At 32.6% G+C, this 22,442-nt stretch overlaps 1 protein-coding gene across 2 annotated transcripts in view; it reads left to right on the top strand.

Annotated features, from left to right (window-relative positions):
• The window catches only part of LOC145279775 (beta-1,3-galactosyltransferase 5-like), a 183,646-nt gene extending 163,794 nt beyond the window's left edge, over window positions 1–19,852 (top strand). For both annotated transcript variants that reach the window (XM_080131094.1, XM_080131095.1), the window contains one exon: window positions 18,381–19,852. In XM_080131094.1, the coding sequence (XP_079987220.1) occupies window positions 18,427–19,485 (1,059 nt within the window). In that variant the 5' untranslated portion in view covers window positions 18,381–18,426 and the 3' untranslated portion in view covers window positions 19,486–19,852. The remainder of the gene's footprint in view (window positions 1–18,380) is intronic.
• The last annotated feature ends 2,590 nt before the right edge of the window (window positions 19,853–22,442 follow it).

Genomic DNA, 22,442 nt, shown 5'->3' with positions numbered 1-22,442 from the left:
GAAACTTATTGTGATAATGCCCCATCATATGGCCTTGTAAAACGCTGGCATCGTGAATTCAAACATGACCGGAAGTCTGTGGAAACAGCTCCCAGACCTGTTCGCCCCCTTCTGTCATTGATGAGGCATCGGTCCGTCAAGTTGAGGCTGCCATTTTGGAAGATCAGCGCATTACTATTCACCAAATAGCACAAGATGTCAAGATTAATAGAGGCTCTGTGGAAACTATCATTCATGACCATTTGCATATGCATACGGTGTCTGCCAGATAGATTCCCAGGTTGTTCACACCATTCCGGAAACGAGAACGCGTCGAGTGCTCGAGGATGAATTTGGAGATGTGCCAAGAAGAGGAGTCAAAGTTTTTCAAAAACTGATTACACAGGATGAAACCTGGGCCCATCACCATCCAGAGACCAAACCCCAGTCAAGGCAGTGGAAGCACTTGGACTCACCACCTCCAAAGAAGGCAAGGGTGCAGCCCTTCGCTGGCAAGGTTATGCTCACAGTCTTCTGGGACCAGGACGGAGTAGTTATAACAGATTTCCTGGCAAAGAGTACCAAAATTACAGGAGCCTATTATGCTACACTTTTGAGGAAATTAAGAGAAGCTATCAAAATCAAGAGGCAGGGGCAAGATCAGCAAAGGTACCCTCCTCCTGCAGGACAATGCTCCGGTCCACAACTCGCATGTTGCCAGATCAGAAGCACGGGCGTGTGGTTATGAACTCTCCCCCATCCTCCCTACTCTTCTGACGTTACACTCTCTGACTTTCACCTCTTCCCAGCCATGAAGTTGTTTTTGAAAGGAAAACGTTTCCCAGATGATGCAGCCTTGATTTCTGAAGTCATGTCGTGATTGGAGGACCAACCTGGGGTGTTCTACAAAAACGGTTTCCAGAGCTGCATCAAATGATGGGAGAAATGCATAACTCTGGGTGGTTCCTATGTAGAGAGAGACTAATAACTGTGCCAAGTTTCGTTGCTCTACTTCTATGAAAATGGGTAAGGGGCATTACTTATTACACGCCCCTCGTATATATATATATATATATATATATATATATATATATATATATATATTATACATTATATATTAGTGATGGGACAGTTACAATATCTCCCCCGATATATATATATATATACTAGCAGATGTACTCAGCGTTGTCCGGTATTAAACGTAACGTTAAATTACTTAAAAAAAAATAAAGTAATAAAACGGAAAGAAACTGAGATACATGCGAATATTATGTTTTTCTAAGCGGTTCACTTCTTGTAAAAAAAAAAAAAAATACTCGATATGAGATCCAGACCAAAATCTAAACATTAGAGTACCATAACAATTAGACAAGCTTTACACGATCTTTACAAAGTGTTTTCAAACCTACTTATTCTTGACGTAAAGAAGGCGTAATGTTTCAGAACCGCGCATCCGCATCGGTGAAACCGTTGAAAAACAGATAAACCCCAATGATTTCCAAGTGCCAAATTTTCAATTTTGACCCATTTTTCGGATGAAAACCCGATTAAAAGCTGCCCACATCTCTAAATACCAAATTTCAAGTCTATAGGTTACAATTGATTAAGTGTACATGTTGAGAAATGTCCTCACACACATTCTATCTTTCTTATATATATATATATATATATATATATATATATATATAGTAGCGTTCGTGTGTATATCTATGTGTACAACTCCCAATGACCAAGGAAATATAAAGGCTAAATGTGTGTACACCTCTCCTGTTCAAGAAATATCAATGCCCATTTTAGGATACTTCTGTCACAAGAGACATTATATTGTATGCGGACTTTCAATATATAGCATTCTTCAAACCACATTTACATTATTGAGTTACGGCCATTAACATATCACATAAAATTAAATCTTTTAAAATAATTACCTCGATGACATTACTTATTCAGCATAATAGCTTCGTTTCAACTGTACTAATTAAAAAATATTATTTAGTTTATTTAAATTTCAAGTTATATATGATTTAACTGATTTTATCTGAAATATGAAACCGTTTTATTTTCAAACCAAAAACCAGAAAACCAAAAGGGGAAATAACCGTGATAGTTTAATTGAAACGGAGCACGTTATTAAATATTTGTGTTCATTTCGAAATATTATTCTAAGCTGAATTATTATTTTTATTTTTAATTCGGAGGAATTTTTTTCGCTTATTCTTAATTTTTAAGTAACCTTTTTTATTTGTTAGAAAAACATAATTAAAACTAATGTCCTCATTTACTTGCATCCTCACGAGGGCAGAATTAGTCAGAGACACATGTAAACAAAATCCATCATCTTCTCCTCTTTTTGTTTATAAAATTTAATCGGTGTTGCCCAGAATGTATTATAATTATACCATAGCAAGCGTGTTTAATTGCCTGCAAAGCAGATTTTCTTTATAATTTATTTAATATCTTAAATTAAAAATGCTCAATTTTTACGACTTGACACAGCGTTGTTTAACCCCTAGAAAAAAATTGTCAATGTCAAGTTTCTTTCCAACTCCTTAAAAAACTTTAAAAATGACAACTTTTAATGGTTTTCGATGGTATTAAAAACGTGTTTTCATAATTTAGGACGTGAATAATGCTGTCAGTAAGTTTACACGAGCGGTTTACAAAAATACAGATTTTTTTTTTTAGGTGGGTATTGAATTATAGAATTTGTGTAGTTTTTACCAGGTGCTCCTATACTTTACTTAACCGTCTCCTAATGTAAACAGAATTTTTGTGAAATGTGAAACTGCAGAGGCACCTGTTAACAACTATATAAGGTCTATAATGAAAAACGAGTGAAAAACAAAAGTATGCTTTTGGAAACTTACTAACAGCATAATTAGCGTCCTACATTATGAGATGAAAAAATGAACGCATCTCTTAGTAAATAAGAAACAGCGCCAATTTTCGGGAGTGCTGAAAACGAATATCACAGTTAAATTTGTTTTATGATATTAAGAAATAACTAGGTGACCAGAAAGTGGGTGCTCATTTTACGTTAAATTTATATAGGAAAGTGATCCCCCACATTTTGAAAAAAATAATTTCTTCATATCATGAAAATTACTTTCTGCTCCAAATTTAAACGTAATATTCGTTTTCAGCACCACGGAAAACCATTAAAAGTCATTTAAAAGTTTTTTGGGGAGTTGGAAAGAAACTTGACATTGACCAAAAAAATTAAGACCTGTTTTTTTTTTGCGGCCTAATACGTTTAAGCAGTCTTTATAAATAATATGAAAGAAGAAATTTTGAAAAATAAAATTAACAAAACGAACCCCAAAATATGACAATTTCTTTTTTTTGGGGGGGGGGGTGAAGATTACATTAGAAATGTAAAATGACGAAAATGTCATTTAATTGTTTTTGGAATTAATTTTTCGTAGATCTTTCTTTTTCTTCCTTTTTTGCGATCGCACGGGCATTCGCTGCTATTTTTTATTGAAAAAAAAGTTGTAATGATTTATTTTTAATCATCTTTTCTTTGCAGGAGGGGGGGCTTTCCAGTTCTCAATATCCGGAGAATAGTTTCTTCTCTTTGTTGCCCTTCTGCTGAAATATTTGGTGGAGAGGGTATCAGGTACTTCTTTTTGGGGCGATTACATTTACATGTTTTCATCCGTTCTTTTATATTTGTTGTTGGTGTATCAACGTTGTCCATGATAAAAATGATTAGTATACAGGTGTGTTTCAAACAGAATTTCATATCAACCCAGGCAACGTTGGGTACCCATGCTAGTATATATATATATATATATATATATATATATATATATATATATATATATATATATATATACAACTGGCGTTAATCGTGACATCCTGCGCTGATGATTTCCGAAAGGATGAAACACTAGTGTCTGTAGGTATTTAATAATTATTATAGTAAATAACAATAACAATAATAATAATAATAATAATAATAATAATAATAATAATAATAATAATATACATATATATATATATATGGATATACATATATATATATATACGTACATGTATATATACATATACATGCATATATATACATATATGTATATATTTACATATATACATACACAGTCTGTTTATTATACAAACATTATTGGTTACATATATGCATACATGTTTCAGTGGAATTCACGACTGTAGGTATTTAATAATTATTATAGTAAATAACAATAATAATAATATATATATATATATATATATATATATATATGTATATATGGATATACATATATATATGCGTACATGTATATATACATATACATGTATATATATATATACATATATGTATATATTTACATATATACATACACAGTCTGTTTATTATACAAACATTATTGGTTACATATATGCATACATGTTTCAGTGGAATTTTAATTCAAAGAGACCCACCTCATCAGACTAAGAAAGGAGACGTTAGTGAAACAGAAATCAAGGTTTATTCATTTTATATAAAATATATTCGGGTGCGGTTTACGTATTGAAAGAAAGAGTGTAAGTTTATAGTTCGTGAATCTTAATTCCCGTTTCAATAACGTTTCATTTTTTAGTCTGATGAGGTGGGTATCTTGTAATTGAGATTTCACTGAAACATGTATGCACATTTGTAACCAATACTTTTTGTATAATAAGCAGACTATATAGAGCTCTGTTCGCCATTGAGCAGTCTTTTATAATCACACAGTTCCCATTGGATTTACATATAGAAAACCAATCTATACAACCATTACACACACAGCATCCATCCATCCATCCATCCATCCATCCATCCATCCATACCCTTGAGCTCCTGGAGGCATTGACCACACATAAATCTGTAGGTGATTTTGTAGCGAGGAGTTCTTTTTTCGGGGTGAGGGTGCTGGCCCCACGCCCAACCTTCCCATAAGATACATACAGAGTCTAGCCTTTTCAAATGGTCACCAATCTGGTACTGATCAGACTCAACGTTGCTTATCTTCGGTGATCTGGCGAGAACCGGTGCGTCTACGTGATTGTGTCGTACACACACACACACACACACACACACACACACACACACACACACACACACACACAGGCGCGCGCGCGTGCGCAGGCGGTATTTACAAATAGCCAACAATTTTAGTACTAACTAGACTCAACGGTCCGTAAGTAAGGTGATATCAAGGAAATGTTCCAGAGAAAAAAGTGGGTTCACAGCAACTTGAAGCGAGAGCTTCGCAAAGGTTTAATTGATGGTCTTAACAGAGCTGAAAATGCGACACTTGTGAACGAGTGCTTTTGTCAAAAGCTGGCTACATCAACTACCTTAAATCGCACAAAACTCCTCTTTAAGTCTACTTTGCACCTATTAGTCCGAACCAAACAATCTGTTTAATATATATATATATATATATATATATATATATATATATATATATATATATATGTGTGTGTGTGTGTGTGTGTGTGTGTGTGTGTGTTTATATTTATATATGTATATTTATGCTTATATATATATATGTATATATATATAAATATACGTATATATCTGGTGGATGGATGTTTGTTTAAATAGACATTTGGCGAGATTATTTACGGGCGCCGCTCCCGTGGGTCGATCGTTACAACTGCTGGCTGTCAACGCGATAGTTCTAGGTTCAATCCTCAGCTTGGGAGAAGTGGTAGTCTAGCTGAACTGATGAGTTGTGATGACTTCAAATATATCTATATTTATACATATACTTATATATGTATATATTTATGTACATCTATGTAGATATATATATATATATATATACATATATATCTGTAAATATCATCTCTCTCTCTCTCTCTCTCTATATATATATATATATATATATATATATATATATATATATAATATATAAATATGTTGGATGTGATAACTAATGGCTACACATATGCAAACATGTTTCAGTGACCACCCTGCCAGAGAAAATCACCTCATCAGGCTAGAATATCAATGAGAGCCTCTCGTGGATATTCTCTGGCAGGGTGGTCACTGAAACATGTTTGCATATGCGTAGCCATTAGTTATCACATCCAACATATTTATATTGCTCTGTATAAACATTGAGCACTCTTTGGTTGACACATTTTGGGGTTGTTTAAATAATACTACCAATAATATATATATATATATATATATATAAGCATGAAATTATTTCATGATCTATTTGCTATGGAAAAAAGCGCCTTGATCGAAAACTCGAAATCAAATATCACGTTTTATAAATCTACGCCACAACTTCAAGTTTTACCATATTATTTCATACAGAAAATACTAGATTCATTCAATAGTCATTCGTGTTTAAAATTGTACAAGATCTTTATTATGATTCTGTCTATTTCGGGAACATGTCGGTTGCTTAAACAACATAATAATGCTGATAAAAATATAATCCTCCAGGTCGTTCGGCATTGGAAAATCCTGCCATGGGTTAAGTGAGGGGGGGATTATCTCGGATTAAATGTCGCGTTATAACCGAGCAAGTTTAAATGTTTATTTTTAGGCGACTTATTTTCTTGAAAAAAACAGAGTGCTACTAAAAGTATAACTTCACATGTGCTCGATCGTTTGAAAGATTATATATATATATATATATATATATATATATATATATATATATATATATATATATATATATAATCTTTCCAACGATGGAAAAATAAAAAGGTCTCTCTTCCAATTTTCGGATTTTAATCATGTCAAATCACATTTCAATTCCTTTTGACGGATTGATTGTTGCTATTTCTTCTGATGAGTTAAGGGCATAATAGATTCACTGATTGATATAATAATTAAGTGATTGATTTTGCGCTACGAAACAGATACTGTCAAGAATTTTATAAGTCAACTGAATTAAATGAATAAATTATAAGATGCTCAGCATCATGAATTTTGGAATATAACTTTTTGTCAATTATTCTCTACATTGCTCTGTAATTACATTGCGCTTCTTAAATAAGGATTAATATATTTCATAAGAAAATATATATCTACAGAAATATATATATATATATATATATATATATATATATATATATATATATATATATATATATATATATATTGCGCTGATTATATGATGGCAGTTCCAAAAGTAATTCAACCTATGTTTTTAATCCTCCTGAATGGAATAGACAATATTACAAATCGCATTGTCATGATGACTGAACTTATGCATTATGCATTCATGACCTAAAAGTTTATTTCTCTGTTGTAGATATTGATGGTGCCAGACTCTAAGAAAACAACCGCTCTAGCAGACGTGCATCACAAATAGACATTCTTTGTTTTATTCCTAGCAAAATTGCATTGAGAATGGTGTTGTCTATAAATTATGGAGCAGAAAAGGTCGCACGTTTTACTGGTGCCACTCTCCTCTTTATAGCTATTAAGCGTTTAAATTTATGAGTTAAAAAACAGAAGGCTTTTGCTTTAGAACGACCGCCATATATATAAAATACGAACCGAAACAGTTATTTGCTTTTATGATAAATGAACGAACCTTTGGACGAACATAATGAGTGTCCAACGAAAAAGCGATAAAGTTGAGACTATTTATAACTGTAGCATTGCACTGTTGAATTCTTGAAAGAACTTTGTGTTTTCATTTTTTAAATGGGAAATTAAATTAAAATATATATATATATATATATATATATATATACATATATATATATATATATATATATATGCAAATATTTAAAAAAAAATGACACAAATCCTCTTCGCTTAATCAACCTTTTAATTATTTTCGATTTTTCTATTGACTTAGTTGTGTTAAATGTGTAAAAGGTAATGTTCCATGTATATGATGGATCTTTCAATTCTTCGTCGAATCATTATCAGGTTAACAAGTAAATGACCAAAAAAGCTGATAGAAGCGAAAAGAATATCAAAGGGCAACTGTGAAACGGACACCTTAAGTTGGTTAGACGGCTTAAGTAGGCATTTTTTTTTCATTGTATAATGTTTTTCCCTTCCGGCGATGAAACTAGTTATGCAGATGGTGCATTAAAATTATCGTCATCAATGCTAATGTGAACCATTATCTGAACAATTGCCGATGACACATTGATTTAACTTCAGAGAAATTAAATTAAAGTACAGATCAAAACATCAGCCTTTTCTTTTATATCGTATGCTTCTTAAAACGTTACTAGCTTAAGTTCAGAATAAAATTACGATTTTCTTTTAACGGCTAATTTAAAAAAAAATGTTTTGAACGCTACTAACTGAATTTCTTTCAATACAGTTTGCAATTTGGAGACGGAATTGTTTTTGTTGAGATAAGAAACACTCGTCTAGCTGTAAACACTATCAATAATTTCCCCCACTCTTTATCTGTGCCTAAACCTAAACGTAGATTCCATGAACAAAGCTTCTTTCTTAGAACTGCACGCCTGTGGAATTGTCTTCCGTTTTCCTGCTTTCCGGCTGACTACAATATGGTTGTGTTCAAGTCTAAAGTAAATAAGTTCTTGATGAGCCGTTCCATATAAGTTATTAAATTTACCAAATTTTCATTACTAATGATTACTATATTGACCAATTTCTACTGTACACTCTTTAACCCTTATCCTTGAGTGGCCTCTGGGCCTTGATAATGTGGTGATGCCTTTGTAAAAAAAAAAAAAAAAAAAGATCAATGGCTGAGTATCTAGGTGCATACGACACATATCTAAAATGGAACGTTCGGTTGCCTCAGGGATCAACGATATAACGATCAAACAACAGAGTTGTTCACAAGATGGAACAAAACAGGCAGCAAATAAGGGATAGCTTACTTAATTGTATCTTTACAGTTGCAACCTATAATTGAAATACCATTCATCCGTAATGGGTTACGCCGGGTCCATCCGCCATTACCACTGTTTCATTCACAAAGGCCGACCAAAACTAACGATTTGAAGTCGGCGGTCGGTGATTTCTAGACAATTGCTCTTTATATACGACATAATTACGTTGACACGCCGTTCGTTTTTTTTAGATGTCCGAAGTCAAGCAACGTTGATCCTTGTTAGTACTAGATAGGTGAGTAGTTGAGAATAGAATCCAATGTATATAGGAGCACGTCGAAACCTCTTTGCAACAATTACAAAAAAAATCGTCGTCGCCATTTCCCTTGACGGGGATATACAAGTAACTGGAGATCGCTTGTGAAGTTTTTATTCCCAGGAAAATCTTCAGAGGAAGCCGGTTATACCCACCTAGGTTGAGTGGCGTACTAATTAGTCCAACACCGAAATTAATAGACACAGTGGCCCAGGTTGGGTTACAGGACAGTTTAACAATCGTCAACCAGATTTTTCTTTGTCCATTGTGTTGCTTTTTCCAACTCTATAAAGGATCCGGGGCAATCGCTTCGTGTATAAACTTTTCCAGTTAACCGGTATTAATAACTTGTCAAAGGGAGTTTATTTTACAGTGGAATCAAATAGTGTTATTTGGAATTAATGCCGCAATCGGACACAAAAGATACGACGCCGGAAGTGGTTAGCGTATGTTTCCAATCACGTAACATCTTCGACTTTCATTGGCACGGACTCACAGCCCTAAAGGAGAGATGCTCGCACTCTGTCTTCTCGAACGTCACCGTCTATCTGTGCATACGTTATTTTTATAGTACCTTTCTTTTTCCATACCGTGACGTCATTTCACAGACAGCTCAGCATTTACATACGCGCGCCCGCGCTCTGTTACAATTGTGAATATTATTGGGCACAGCTTCACTAATTATTTGATTTTCAAATTTTAACGAAGCTTTCTATTCTGCAGCTTACACTTGTATTGTTTACGCTGTGATTATTTAAATTCACGGAATTAATTGATTAACTGACTAATTGGTTGAATAATCGATTTTTAATTTTCTATTCTGTTTAAAATGCCTTTTAGTTTTTCGTAAAAAAAGTGTCTTGATATATTCATTATATTTTTATACATATATTTTCAAATTTATACTAACTAGTGATGCATTTTTTTCTTTATTTAATAATGTTCATCCTCTGATGAAAAAAGCATATCTTTGAAAATCTATGGATTTAGTATTTTTCATTATTATAGTTCCCTGTTAGACTTTTATGGGTCAATAAATATTGGAATTTATTCTATTCTAATTTCACTATTTCTTTAATTGCGCTATATAGTATATTGAACATTTTTATTTTCTTGATAAGTTCCAATTTTAAAATTTAAAGATAATATTTATATTTGTAATACTATTTATCTAACTATCTATTCGATACATATATACATTTGAATTGTTTGTCGCACTGACATTGATATTAAAAGCCTATTGTCTATTTTAAAAGTGAATACAAATTCTTTATACACTTAATCGTGAATATACCAACAACTTCAGAAGGATAACTAATTCGCATCTTTCTTTAAAAACAAACTTGTAATCACTGATAATTTTTTTGTTTTCTTATTGGGTGATTATTTCACTATTACGAACAGTTCTGTTTGTGCATATTTTTTACGTTTTGCATAATTGAAGCTTCATTTATTCTAAATCTCCATCTCTAACGGCGGAACGGTCTCTACTAAACTACTGTGCATATTTTTTGTTTACATACTTGAAATTTAATTTATAGGAGATTCAAACCTGTGAAACCAAATTGATTTTTTAGCCGGAATAATAGCTACTGAATGGGTAAAAATTGAAAAATTGGAACTTGGCAGATGTATTTCGACATAATGTGTATGATATATAAATGTGCAAAGATGCGATCATACGTTGTACTGCGTTAATCTGTTAAGTGTTCATATGTATGTGTAGTTAGCTCATATAGTAGCGAATACCGCTAGCGAACTAAATGTTTGGTTTCGATTCTTACTGGTGGCAGACAAGTATTTTTTTATTTTGATATCGCTACTATATATCAGATACAATATAATAATCAACAGAAAATTGGTTCTATTTTAAGAAATTTGCATGAATTAAAATATCATATTAAAGTGTATGTTACACTTGTGGTGTGTGAGTATTATATACATAGATACACACACACACGCACATATATATATTGTCATCCACATACAGGATTGTTTCGTTGTATCACAACTCATCAGTGCGGCTAGACATACACCTTTCCCAGTCGAGAATCGAACTTACAATAGTCGGTAGCTCTCACCAGGCTACGAATCAGTGCCGTATATATATATATATATATATATATATATATATATATATATATATATATATATATATATATATATATATATGTATATATATATATACTTGTTTATTGTTATATAAACATGCTCACACCCCGCTGCTACAAATAGCCACTTGTTTCAATCAAACAACAGATATCATCAGGCAGCGACTTGACTATTCAAAAGATTATTCATTGAACTTTTGAATAGTCAAGTACCAATGGAACGATAAGCTATAAACATTACTTGCCACTAATACGAAACTAAAACTAACTGTAACGTCTTTACAAGGTGTTACGGCCATAATATAAATATAGAAACAAAATTTTAAAAAGTTCTTTTTACAAAAAATCAATCATTGGGAAATAAAGGAATTAAGAAACCCAACAAATGGGATATATATTAAAAAAATGTTTTAAATTGTTTAGGGCTCTCCATAGAAATTTCCCATAACTCTGTTCTTAAATAAGGATACTAAAATTAGGCGATACATTAATATTTAAATGGGCTTTTCCGAAACCACAACCAAGGTAAATGTTTCTCGCATGCTTTTCCTGTTAGGGATTCCCCCCGCCCTTTTTTCTTTCTATTAAAAAAATGCTACATTGCCAAAAGTGGGTTTATTCATAAAGTCTGAAGAAATGCCGGTTTTTGAAAATTTTCAAACGATATAATGCTTGAAATTGTCGAATTGGACATTGAAACAATTGTAACGTAAAATGAAATACACTTTTTGTTGCAATCAACACCGTGTCTTTAAGTCTTGATTTTGCACACACACACACACACACACACACACACACACACACAGACACACACACATATATATATATATATATATATATATATATATATATATATATATATATATATAATTATAGTTTCTATAATGGAAATCACACCCTTCACGTTAATCTCGTGTTGCCAACAAACGCACAGTTCCAACAGCCCAAAAGTACAGCTGCTGAGAAACAACGCGCGGAACTTTACAAACAGACTTTCTTTCTCTTACTTTACAACATGGCAAGAAAGAAGAAGAGAAAAAAAGAAAACAGCAGACTAAGGATGGAGTTTGGCTCCGAAATATATTTAAATTATAAATTTCAAACAAGCAAAATATTCGTTTATTTTCCTAATATTACGTTTTGATTTGATTTACAAGTGCACTTGATGCGTATTTTATTTTATTCAAATTAAATCAACGTTTCTATAATGGGACTCACACCCTTGACATATGTGTGCGTGTGTGTGTACGTGTGTGTGTACGTGTGTGTGTGTGTGTGTGTGCGTGTGTGTGTGTGTGTGTGTATGTGTGTATTAAATAGTAAACTCAATTTGAGTTGAGTTCCAATTTCTTTCCACTAACACTGACCGTTATTAATTATAGATAACTGGCAAAACAGAACGAGTTATTTTTATCTTTTTAGTCAAAAGCTACTAATTTTTATAATAATTCGTAAAGTCAAGAAAAAAAATTAAATCAAAAATGACATTCAACATGCTGTGTCAACATGCAACAGTGCTGTTCCACTTTTTAAAAATTTAGAAAACCATTTTTACATCTTACGGCTGCCCGAACGCGAATTTGCCAGAAATTGGGTTGTAAATTAGGTAATTACCAAACAAAGAAGTATTGGATAATAAAGCAAAATACTAAAATAAATAAATAAATAAATAAATAAGTAAATCAAAAGAGAAAGACAGAAAGAAGTGAAATGATAAAATCTGAACAAAGAGGAAGAGGGAGAGAGTGATACTAAGAGAGTGAAAGAGAGGCTGCGAGAGAGAATGAGAGAGAGAGTGAGTGTGTGTGTGTGAGAGAGAGAAGGAGATAGAGAGAGAGAGAGAGAGAGAGAGAGAGAGAGAGAGAGAGAGAGAGAGAGAGAGAGGGGGAGTTTAAAATTCAAAATAATAAAAAAAAACACGCGAATGCATAATACAATAGAAAAGGTTTTGATATTGATTTTATTTCTCGCACTCGAATCACATGAATATTTTAATCCTCTAAATCTACACGATTTGAGATAATCCCCGTAAATTTATCGGAAATATTTTATCTCAAAGCGAGAAATAAACAATGGTTAGAAAAAATATAATTGTTGTATTTCATCTATCGCGCGTACAAACGCTTTTATTAACGCGCATCGCCGCCGTAGCCATGTTTGTGAACTAGAACTATTTTTCATCTGTTGAGAAAACTCGCATCAATATAAGTTAGTGTTTTTAAAACAGGATTTATTTCATACAGAAACAGCAAACAATTGACTTTGTGTGTGTGTGTGAGAGAGAGAGAGAGAGAGAGAGAGAGAGAGAAAGAAAGAGAGAGAGACAGAGAGAAGGGGAGAGGAGAGACATCAACAGATAGCCTGTCTCATTAGATGACGACACTTCACGCGTGCGCTCCCACCTTAAATAGATCGACCAGGCACGCATGATTTAATTGAATTCTCGCCGGCTAAGAGAGCGTGAAAGACCTCACCGAAGAGCTTCAACTTCCAGTAGATATGACCATTAAGACTTTTTCACTGAAAACCCGACCCAACAATTTCACTTAAAGATGTTGGCAACCTTTACGTGATCCCACCCGTAAATACCCGATGACTTTCTAGAAAGGATTAGAATTATGAAGATATCGAGGAAACGAATGCCAATAATAATCACCTGATTCATATAAAATAGATAAAAGGCAAATTATGTGTGTGTGTGTGTGTGTGTGTGTGTGTGTGTGTGTGTGTGTGTTTCTATATCTCGCAAAAACTTTCGATACACGCAACGGATCCTGATGAGATCGGTATCGTTTTGAAGCTCGACAACAAATATCGAACAATTGGCCAAAAACATTAATTCCTTTATTCGAACTTCGGCCGTTTTGTACAAGGAGGGGTCAATTTTTACGTCGCTATTTTAGCAAGTCATCGTTTTCTTTTCGGTTGACTACGGTTAATTTCAACGCTCCCCACTTCTGATTAAACCATGGAGACATCGGTTAACACGTCATTTTTTTTTAAACCTTTTTTTGCTTCTTCGTGTTACGAGTTTGAGTCTGCCTGCCTACTACTAATTTTTTTTAATACCGTTGCGTCCTGTTCTTTTGATCCCCCCTGCTTCTACCACTTTTTTTTCTCAGGGTTCCTTACTTCACCAGCTACACACACCCGGACACCCACGCTACTGTTGTTTGTACTCCCCCCCCGGGGTCCTTACTACATCACCTAAACATCCGGGAACCCCTGCTAGTATGAAAGAAATGAATAATGCTTAACAACAATCAACAGCGACGCCAGCAGCTACATCGGTATGGTATAGGAATTATTGAATACAAGTTGACATTTTAACCATAGCTAAAGAGCCGTGTACAATTGTTATTTACTTTCTCGCCACCCGCGAAGAAAAGATGTGACCCAAGGTCGACGCAATATGAAAATGTAGTTAAAGATAAACGTCACTCTGGCGTTCACAACTAAAACAATTATCTAAAAAAAAAAATGTCCTCCAGTACGTTGACATTCCATCAGAAATAAAAAGTAATGAGTTTTCTCCGCTTCCATTCCTAGAAGGGTCCTAACATTAAAAACAAAAATGGAAAGCTACCCAAGTATTAGTTATTAAATTTGTGATCATTTATTTTTTGATTTCGTTCTATAAATTACATGTTTATTGAAATAAACTGTTTTTTATGCGTTCTATTCTTTTATGTCATGTCTGTGTAAATAAGAATCTAATTCAGCAAGATTGCGAACATAGCTGGTTGTATGTTTTCTACATGAAAATTTTTTGGTTTCTTATGAGCAAATAGATGAATGATCCGGCATTGGCAAACTAATGACGGATGATTTTCTGTGAATGAAACGTGAAAATGCATCGAGGTCTTTATTTTTAAAAGAGCACCAGTAGAAATAATACAATCTTGATCACTTAAATGAATTATCTCTCTTTCTATTATATATATATATATATATATATATATATATATATATATATATATATATATATATATATATATATAATTTTAGTCATTCAATGAATTTAAAAATTTATGACGTGAAATGTTTGAATTTCAAATCAAAAGATTTTTGACAAAGAATACATTTGAAATATAACATCTTATCCTATAGGATTTCGATGTCTACCATCTCTTCAGAAGAGAAAATACTAGCAAATAGTTATAATGGTTTACACCTTATTTGCTAAAGACAGTGAGACATGAAAAATCACAATTAAAAGTTGTTTAAGTATTTAAATGTCATAGACTAAGGGAGGTTAATGAAAGGGATATAAAAATTCACATCCAAACTGCATGGTAAAATCCGAAGTGAATGTCTTTGATAGCAGTGTTGTAAAATGAGGTTTCCATACCAGTTGATTGTTAGATAATTTTATTCTAAAGTATATATATATATATATATATATATATATATGTATATATATATGTATATATATGTATATATACATATATATATGTATATATATACATATATATACATATATATATATATACATATATATATATATATATATATATATATATATATATATATATATATATATATATATATATATATACAGAAGCTTTGAGTAAAAAATAATGTAAAAAATTAAAAAATACAGTTTAAAGTCCCGGAAAAAAAGAAGAAACAAAATTTAACCTATCGCAAAATTAGCACTTACAATAGGTTTGAATCAATTTGTATATCAGGTAACTCAACTGATATAACGGAATCAATTTGATTGTAGTAGATTTTTTCTAGTAAGCCACAATAATATATGCGCATGTGGCAAACCTCTCTTTTTCCACTCAATTGTGTCCATGTAGCATCGTAGTTGGCCAACGATTTCTGGTTTTGTTTATCAGATTCATCACTTTGATTATCTTCACGCGAAACACCATAGCCAATGGATCTTGTCGATTGGTGCATGTTTGTCTAGGGAGAAGTTCGTTTGAATTTCCGTCCACTTTGGATTTGAAGTGAATGTAAGACAAAGGTCTGATTTTGACATTTCATTGCATCTTAGGTCCTTCAATGAATATATTGTGGACTACATGTGAAGCTAGAAGGTAAAATGCATATCTGACCTTTTTAACTTTCTTGCGCGACGTTATTTATATGATCTTATATATGTATGAAGGGATCTACTCTTAGTTCGTTTCGATGAGTTTTTATATATAAAAGTATTCCTGCTTCAGTTTTTGCAAACCTATCAACTGCAAACTGATGGAAGAGATTTTAACTTCTGTGAAGATGATTGAAGGAATTATCTGTGATCATAAAATGGTACGCATAAAAATTCATACATGAAACATGTTTTTTTTTTGTATTTTAAAACCATGAAATATGGTATCCATCTTCTCCATATAAAAATAGTATTGCATAATGAAGTCTGTCATAAGATCTGTTAGTTTCACATACACGTTTCAGCATATTATCTCTTGAATGAAGAATTATGTCTCTGTTACCAAAACTTTTATCAGCCATAAAAGTTGCCACTTCGTTACATGTTCATAAATTTAATCGCTAAACATGCTCATTAGATGCTTTCTTTTATCGGCATTAATAACTACTCGATATTCTGTTGATGAACTTTTTTCCATGGCTGCTTTTACGTTAAATAAGATGTTTATCATAAAAACAAATCTAACGGGAGTGATTCTATAAAAAATATTTCTAATAACAAAAACAAAAAAATATACACGCATCTATTAAAAATGATTTGGAATAGAGCGAGATATTATGAAAGGGCTATAACCAAAATATTATTGTTTTTTTGTGTTTCTAAATTATTTTTATTTAAAAAATAAATTTTAATTCAATCAATCAAACTATGAAAACATATTCGAAAAGTAAAGAAATTCCATTTCTTTGCGTTTGAAAATTTCAAGGAATCATTTTAAAATATTTGTAAATAAATTCAGTGTTTGTGGATAAATACTTTCACGTGTAGTACCTATCATGGCAAAAAAGAATTTTAATTTTATTTTTGAAGGAACAATTAAAGATTCAGTATCTGCTCTTTCCCTATCAGTAAGAACACTGATTCTTTTCGACTGGGGTAATTCTTACCTATGACAATCCTCATTTATACCTCATATTATCGACCTTGTGTTTTACTTTGGCCTACTCTATATACCCCATTACTTAATTGTTTTATTTATTTCATTATATTAAATGAATCTGCAAATTAAAGTATAAATGGTATTTATTTTATTTTACTAAAATATAATTTATGTAAAATAAGTTGTTTGGAAATATTATCGAAACAAATTTAGGTGACTGAAATAGGATGTGACCAATATTTAAATACTTTATGATAAAACTCCTCTAAATAACTTTGCTCTTTAATGAAAAAATCAGTTACTTAAAGGGGACAAGTACACACAGACAGAAAATAATATCAAATAGTTTAACTCTTCCATTTTTTATCATAAATTATTTTAATATTAGTCAAATCCTATTTCAGTCACCTAAGTTGATTTCGACATTACTCATAAAACTAAAATTTATATAGTTTTTCTTTTTTTTTTGTTTTTACTAAAGTATACGTTAATAAAAAAAAAGGAAAGCTATTCTATGAAAGCTAGGTAGACCCCATAAGTTTATCATACCACACCTGTTCAAACTGAAACACGCTTATTAAAATATTCTTATGTTGATCTATATTAAAAAAAACTTATATATATATATTATACTTTGTGACATTTTTCCATTCTATGGAGGTCAGGTGCGAACGCAGACCCCATAATTTTATTATACGATCTGTCTGCAAACTGAAACATACTTATCAAAGTTTACTTACGCGGATAGATATGAAAAGTTTTTTTTTAGTTTGTGGCATATTTCCATTTTGTGGAGGCTATGTACGAACGCAGACACCCACAATTTTATTATACGATCCCTGTCCAAACTAACACATACTTTTCAAATTATTGTTATGCGCATATATATCAAAAGCCCTTGTAAAAGTCGTTTTAATTTTTTTTATTTCCATTCATTATGAACCGGGTGCATACGCAGACCCCACAATTTTAATAAATAATCTCTGTTCAAAATGTAACATACCCATTTTTGCTACTTGATACCTCTTCTATCATTGTATGTGATCAGTTTAGTGTAATAATAAACCGTATATATTCGTGTACATACATATCTCATTTGTTTACGAATCTTCCAAGCGTAAACATGTTTTAAAAAGTTTTATTATATGCATATATTTTTTCTCGTTTCAGACTTATTCCGTTGCTGTTGCGATATTACGGCTGAGGCCATTTCCAGATGCTGTCTACACTAGCAACAAGAAAATGTCACAAAAATGCTCTGGCAGCCCTCATCACATTAACAGTTGGTTCTGTCTGTCTTCACGTCCTCATTAACGCCCCTTCGCACCCAGCTGAGAGTCATGGATACCTGGATACAATCCGAGAAACCTATAGCTATTACCGTCGGCACGGGCAAATTGTCAACCCGCTTAACTTCACCTACACTCTACCTGGTACGGACATCTGTCGGGATGGAGCTCCCTTCCTCGTCATCCTGGTCCTGTCATTGCACGCAAGACGAGCAGAACGAGATGCTATCCGATCCACATGGGGAAGCATTGCCCGCGGTAAACATTGGCCACGGGGACCCTCCGGAAGCCTGCCTCCGGACACGCCTCCAAATCTCATCACGAAAGTCGTCTTCTTGTTCGGGCGACACACCAACGACTCACTCAATCGAGAGCTACTTCACGAAAGTGCTCAGTACAACGATGTCGTACAGGCAAACTTTACCGAAGATTACCGAAATCTGACGCGGAAGGTGCTGATGGGACTCAAATGGGCGCTGAATTCTTGCGCCGAGGCCGAATTTATACTAAAGGTTGACGACGACACTTTTGTTAATGTACCAATGATGATCGATTACGTGATCAACAGGGATTACTGGGAGAAAACAATAATGGGATACATCAATCATAAACCTTTCCCTTTTCGTTACTACACCAAGTGGCAGGTCAGTTGGGAAGAATATCCCTATTTTCGGTATCCTTCGTACGTTTCCGGAAACATATACTTGTTACTTACTCTAACCGCGCAGGAACTACTTGATGTCGCGAAATATCTTCCGTATGTATCGATGGAGGATGTTTACGTCACAGGCATTTTGGCTGAAGTAGCGCGGACGAAGCACCAATCGATCCCACGTAAATTGTATGATCAAAAAGAAAGGGCCACGGTGTGCGAATTGGCAACGAACAAGCGTTTCGCAAGTCACTCAATCACAGCGCCATTGCATTATAACGTTTGGAGAGCAATGCTGGACAAAACATGCCGGGGATCAGCCAAACTTTTATGAAAAAGAATTTGAAAAAATATAGAGAAACTGTCGGAATCACCATTTTATTTTTATTTTTCTGACTCACTTCCGGTTAGATTAATGGATGAAATAAAATCATTATATATATTAAAACCACAACAAAAACTAAAATACAGAAAATCCTTAATCGCCACAACGGTTACAATGTTTGATGGTGCATGAACTATATTTCATTTTAAGTAAAATCGTTATCAGATTTATAAACAAATGCGAAACCAAGGGAGGACAATAAAATAAAACAAAAATTACAAAATTAGACTATTACGATGAATAGAACCAGAACAAAGTGGGGGAAAACATAATAAACACATAATTGTTACCAAAACCAATAAAAGTTACTGCGCTATTTATTTGTCTATTTTTGTGTTTTAAAGTATTTTAAAACATTTTTTTTAATTGAAATTAAAAAGTTTAATCAAATCTATTGCGTTTTATTGAAAATCAAAGATCGCAGGCAGGCGTTCTTTGATCTTCTCCGAAGACTGCTGACCTTTTATTTTGTAATTTTTCTGATTTGAATTAGGAAAAAATACATTTTAATATGTGTTAAACAGTCAGTTTTTATTGTTTTTTCACCCCCCCCCCAAAAAAAAGAAAAAAATAATAATAAAAAAAACCTTCGATTACGTCATGTTTAAAATGTAACTGTAACGCGATTGGATTTGAGCGAAATATTAAATCGCAATGAAAACGCTTAAAATACGTTAACGTACGCTAAAATAGATATGTTCGTAAAAAAGTAACTCTTATTGCTTTTGGTAATAGTTATTTGTTCCCTATTTATTTTCGTTTTCAACTCTTTTTTTCAGTTTAACCATTCTTCACAAAATAATTCGAAAGGTGAAAAAGTGATTGTTTTTATTTCCTCGGATTTTGAAACAAAAAAGATAGAGAGAGAGAATATACAAACACGGATTAATTTAATTTACGTGTTTAATATTGTTAATGATAATCGGACTTAAGCGTGACAGACCGATTTATAAGTTATTCCAAACTTATCTCTGACAAACCAACGAACATTATTTTTTAGATCCTCTACTAAAAATATACCCTTGGCATTAAAAAACAAAGAAAACCTGACACCATGTGCTTTGCAAGAAAACAGATATGCAATTGAGTATTTACACAAAGAGATTGTTTCATTTATATTTACGTCTCCACATAAACACATATAGATAGCTCTCTACCATTCCACGATGTATTCCACAGTGGCGTTTATTCTGCTTTTTGTACAGCCAAAATCTAACCTAATCCCACACTAATCTTCAACTTAACTCGACGCATGTCTAGAGAAGACTACAAAATAGTTCAATGACGTCTGCATATTTCAATAACAATGTGGCTCTTCTATAAAAAAATTTCATAAGTGTGACAGACCGACGAAAGTGATGTTTTTAACTTAAGTAATTGTGACTGACGAAAATTCTATTTTAAACTCATTTGTGACACACCAAATAACCGATAATGGGTTCATAGGGATCTTTGTTAATGAAAAATTAACAATCTCATTCAATCCATAGGTTTAGCTATTAAAATGCCATTTTAAACTAAAGCCTGACAGGAAAATGAAAATGCTATTTTATATTTAAGCATAACCGACTAAAACATACACTGTTTCAAAGTTAAACATGGCAGATCGACAAAAATTCCATTTCAAACTGAACTGTGACTGACTTGCAAAAATACTATTCTAAACTGAAGTGTGACAGATGACAAAAATACTATTTCAAACTTAACCGTGACAGACCGACAAAAATGCTACTCTTAACTTAAGTGGGACAGCCTGGATAAATGCTATTTTGAATTTAACTGTGACAGACTAATAAAAATGCTTTTCCAAACTTAAGTTTGACAGACCATCAAAAATGCAATTTCAAACTTTCCGGTGACAGACCGATAAAAATCTATTTTAAACTTAACTGTGGCAGACTGATAAAAATGCTTGTCCAAACTTAAGTCTGACAGACCGTCAAAAATACAATTTCAAACTTAACCGTGACAGACCGACAAAAATGCTCTTCTAAACTGAATTTTGACAGACTGACGAAAATGCTATTTTAAGCTTAACTGTGAGAGACTGACGAAAAAATGTTAATTCAAACTTACCTGTTACAGACCGACAAAAATGCAATTTCAAATTTCACTGTCACAGACTGACAAAAATGATATTCCAAACTTAAATGCGACAAACTGAGGAAAATACTACATATAAACTTAATCGTAATATATCGACGAAAATATTATTTTAAAATTAACTGGAACATGCCGAGGAAAGTGCTATTTCTAGCTCAATCCTGGGAAAGCCATTGAATATTGAATATATTTTAAAATATATACATGTTGGAAAACCAGTTTCCTATCAGTGATGATCAAATGATAAATTGCAAATGTTTTTTTTTGTTTTTTTGCTTTTTGTGAAACGTTCATTAATTTACAGGCTAATATTTTTTTTTAGATTTAAAAATAAAGTTTGAAACGCAGAAGTAAAAAGGTTCACGATATTTTGCAACTATCACTTAGAGTGTCCAGCCATACGAGCAGAGACAATATTAAGATTTTTTTTAATAAGATGTGCTGACGAAATTACACAAATTACAAAATAACAAAAACAAAAAAACAAACTTGAACCGATGCTTTGACAAATAAATACAAATAAAATAGACATATAGACATTTTTATACAAATGGATCATCACTTAACAAGGTGAGAATTAACTCGATGATAATGAGATTGTCAGGTGCTAAGTAACATTATGAGACAATTGAAAATTATTGAATGGCGGAACAAATGTGATTAATCAAAAGATTGGTTCTTCAAATATTGAAATTTAATACGACCATGTTTTAGTATGCAGGGAAGAAGTCCCGTGTCAGTGTGTTCTACAGATGATAAGTTTTTGAAAACAGCTCTGTTCATGGAAAATCTGGTTGGTTTTT

The sequence above is a fragment of the Euprymna scolopes genome, chromosome 7 (genome assembly GCF_053919585.1).
Source record: "Euprymna scolopes isolate OS-2025 chromosome 7, ASM5391958v1, whole genome shotgun sequence".
Taxonomy (NCBI): Eukaryota; Metazoa; Mollusca; class Cephalopoda; order Sepiida; family Sepiolidae; genus Euprymna; species Euprymna scolopes.
This window is presented reverse-complemented; position numbering and strand designations above follow the sequence as displayed.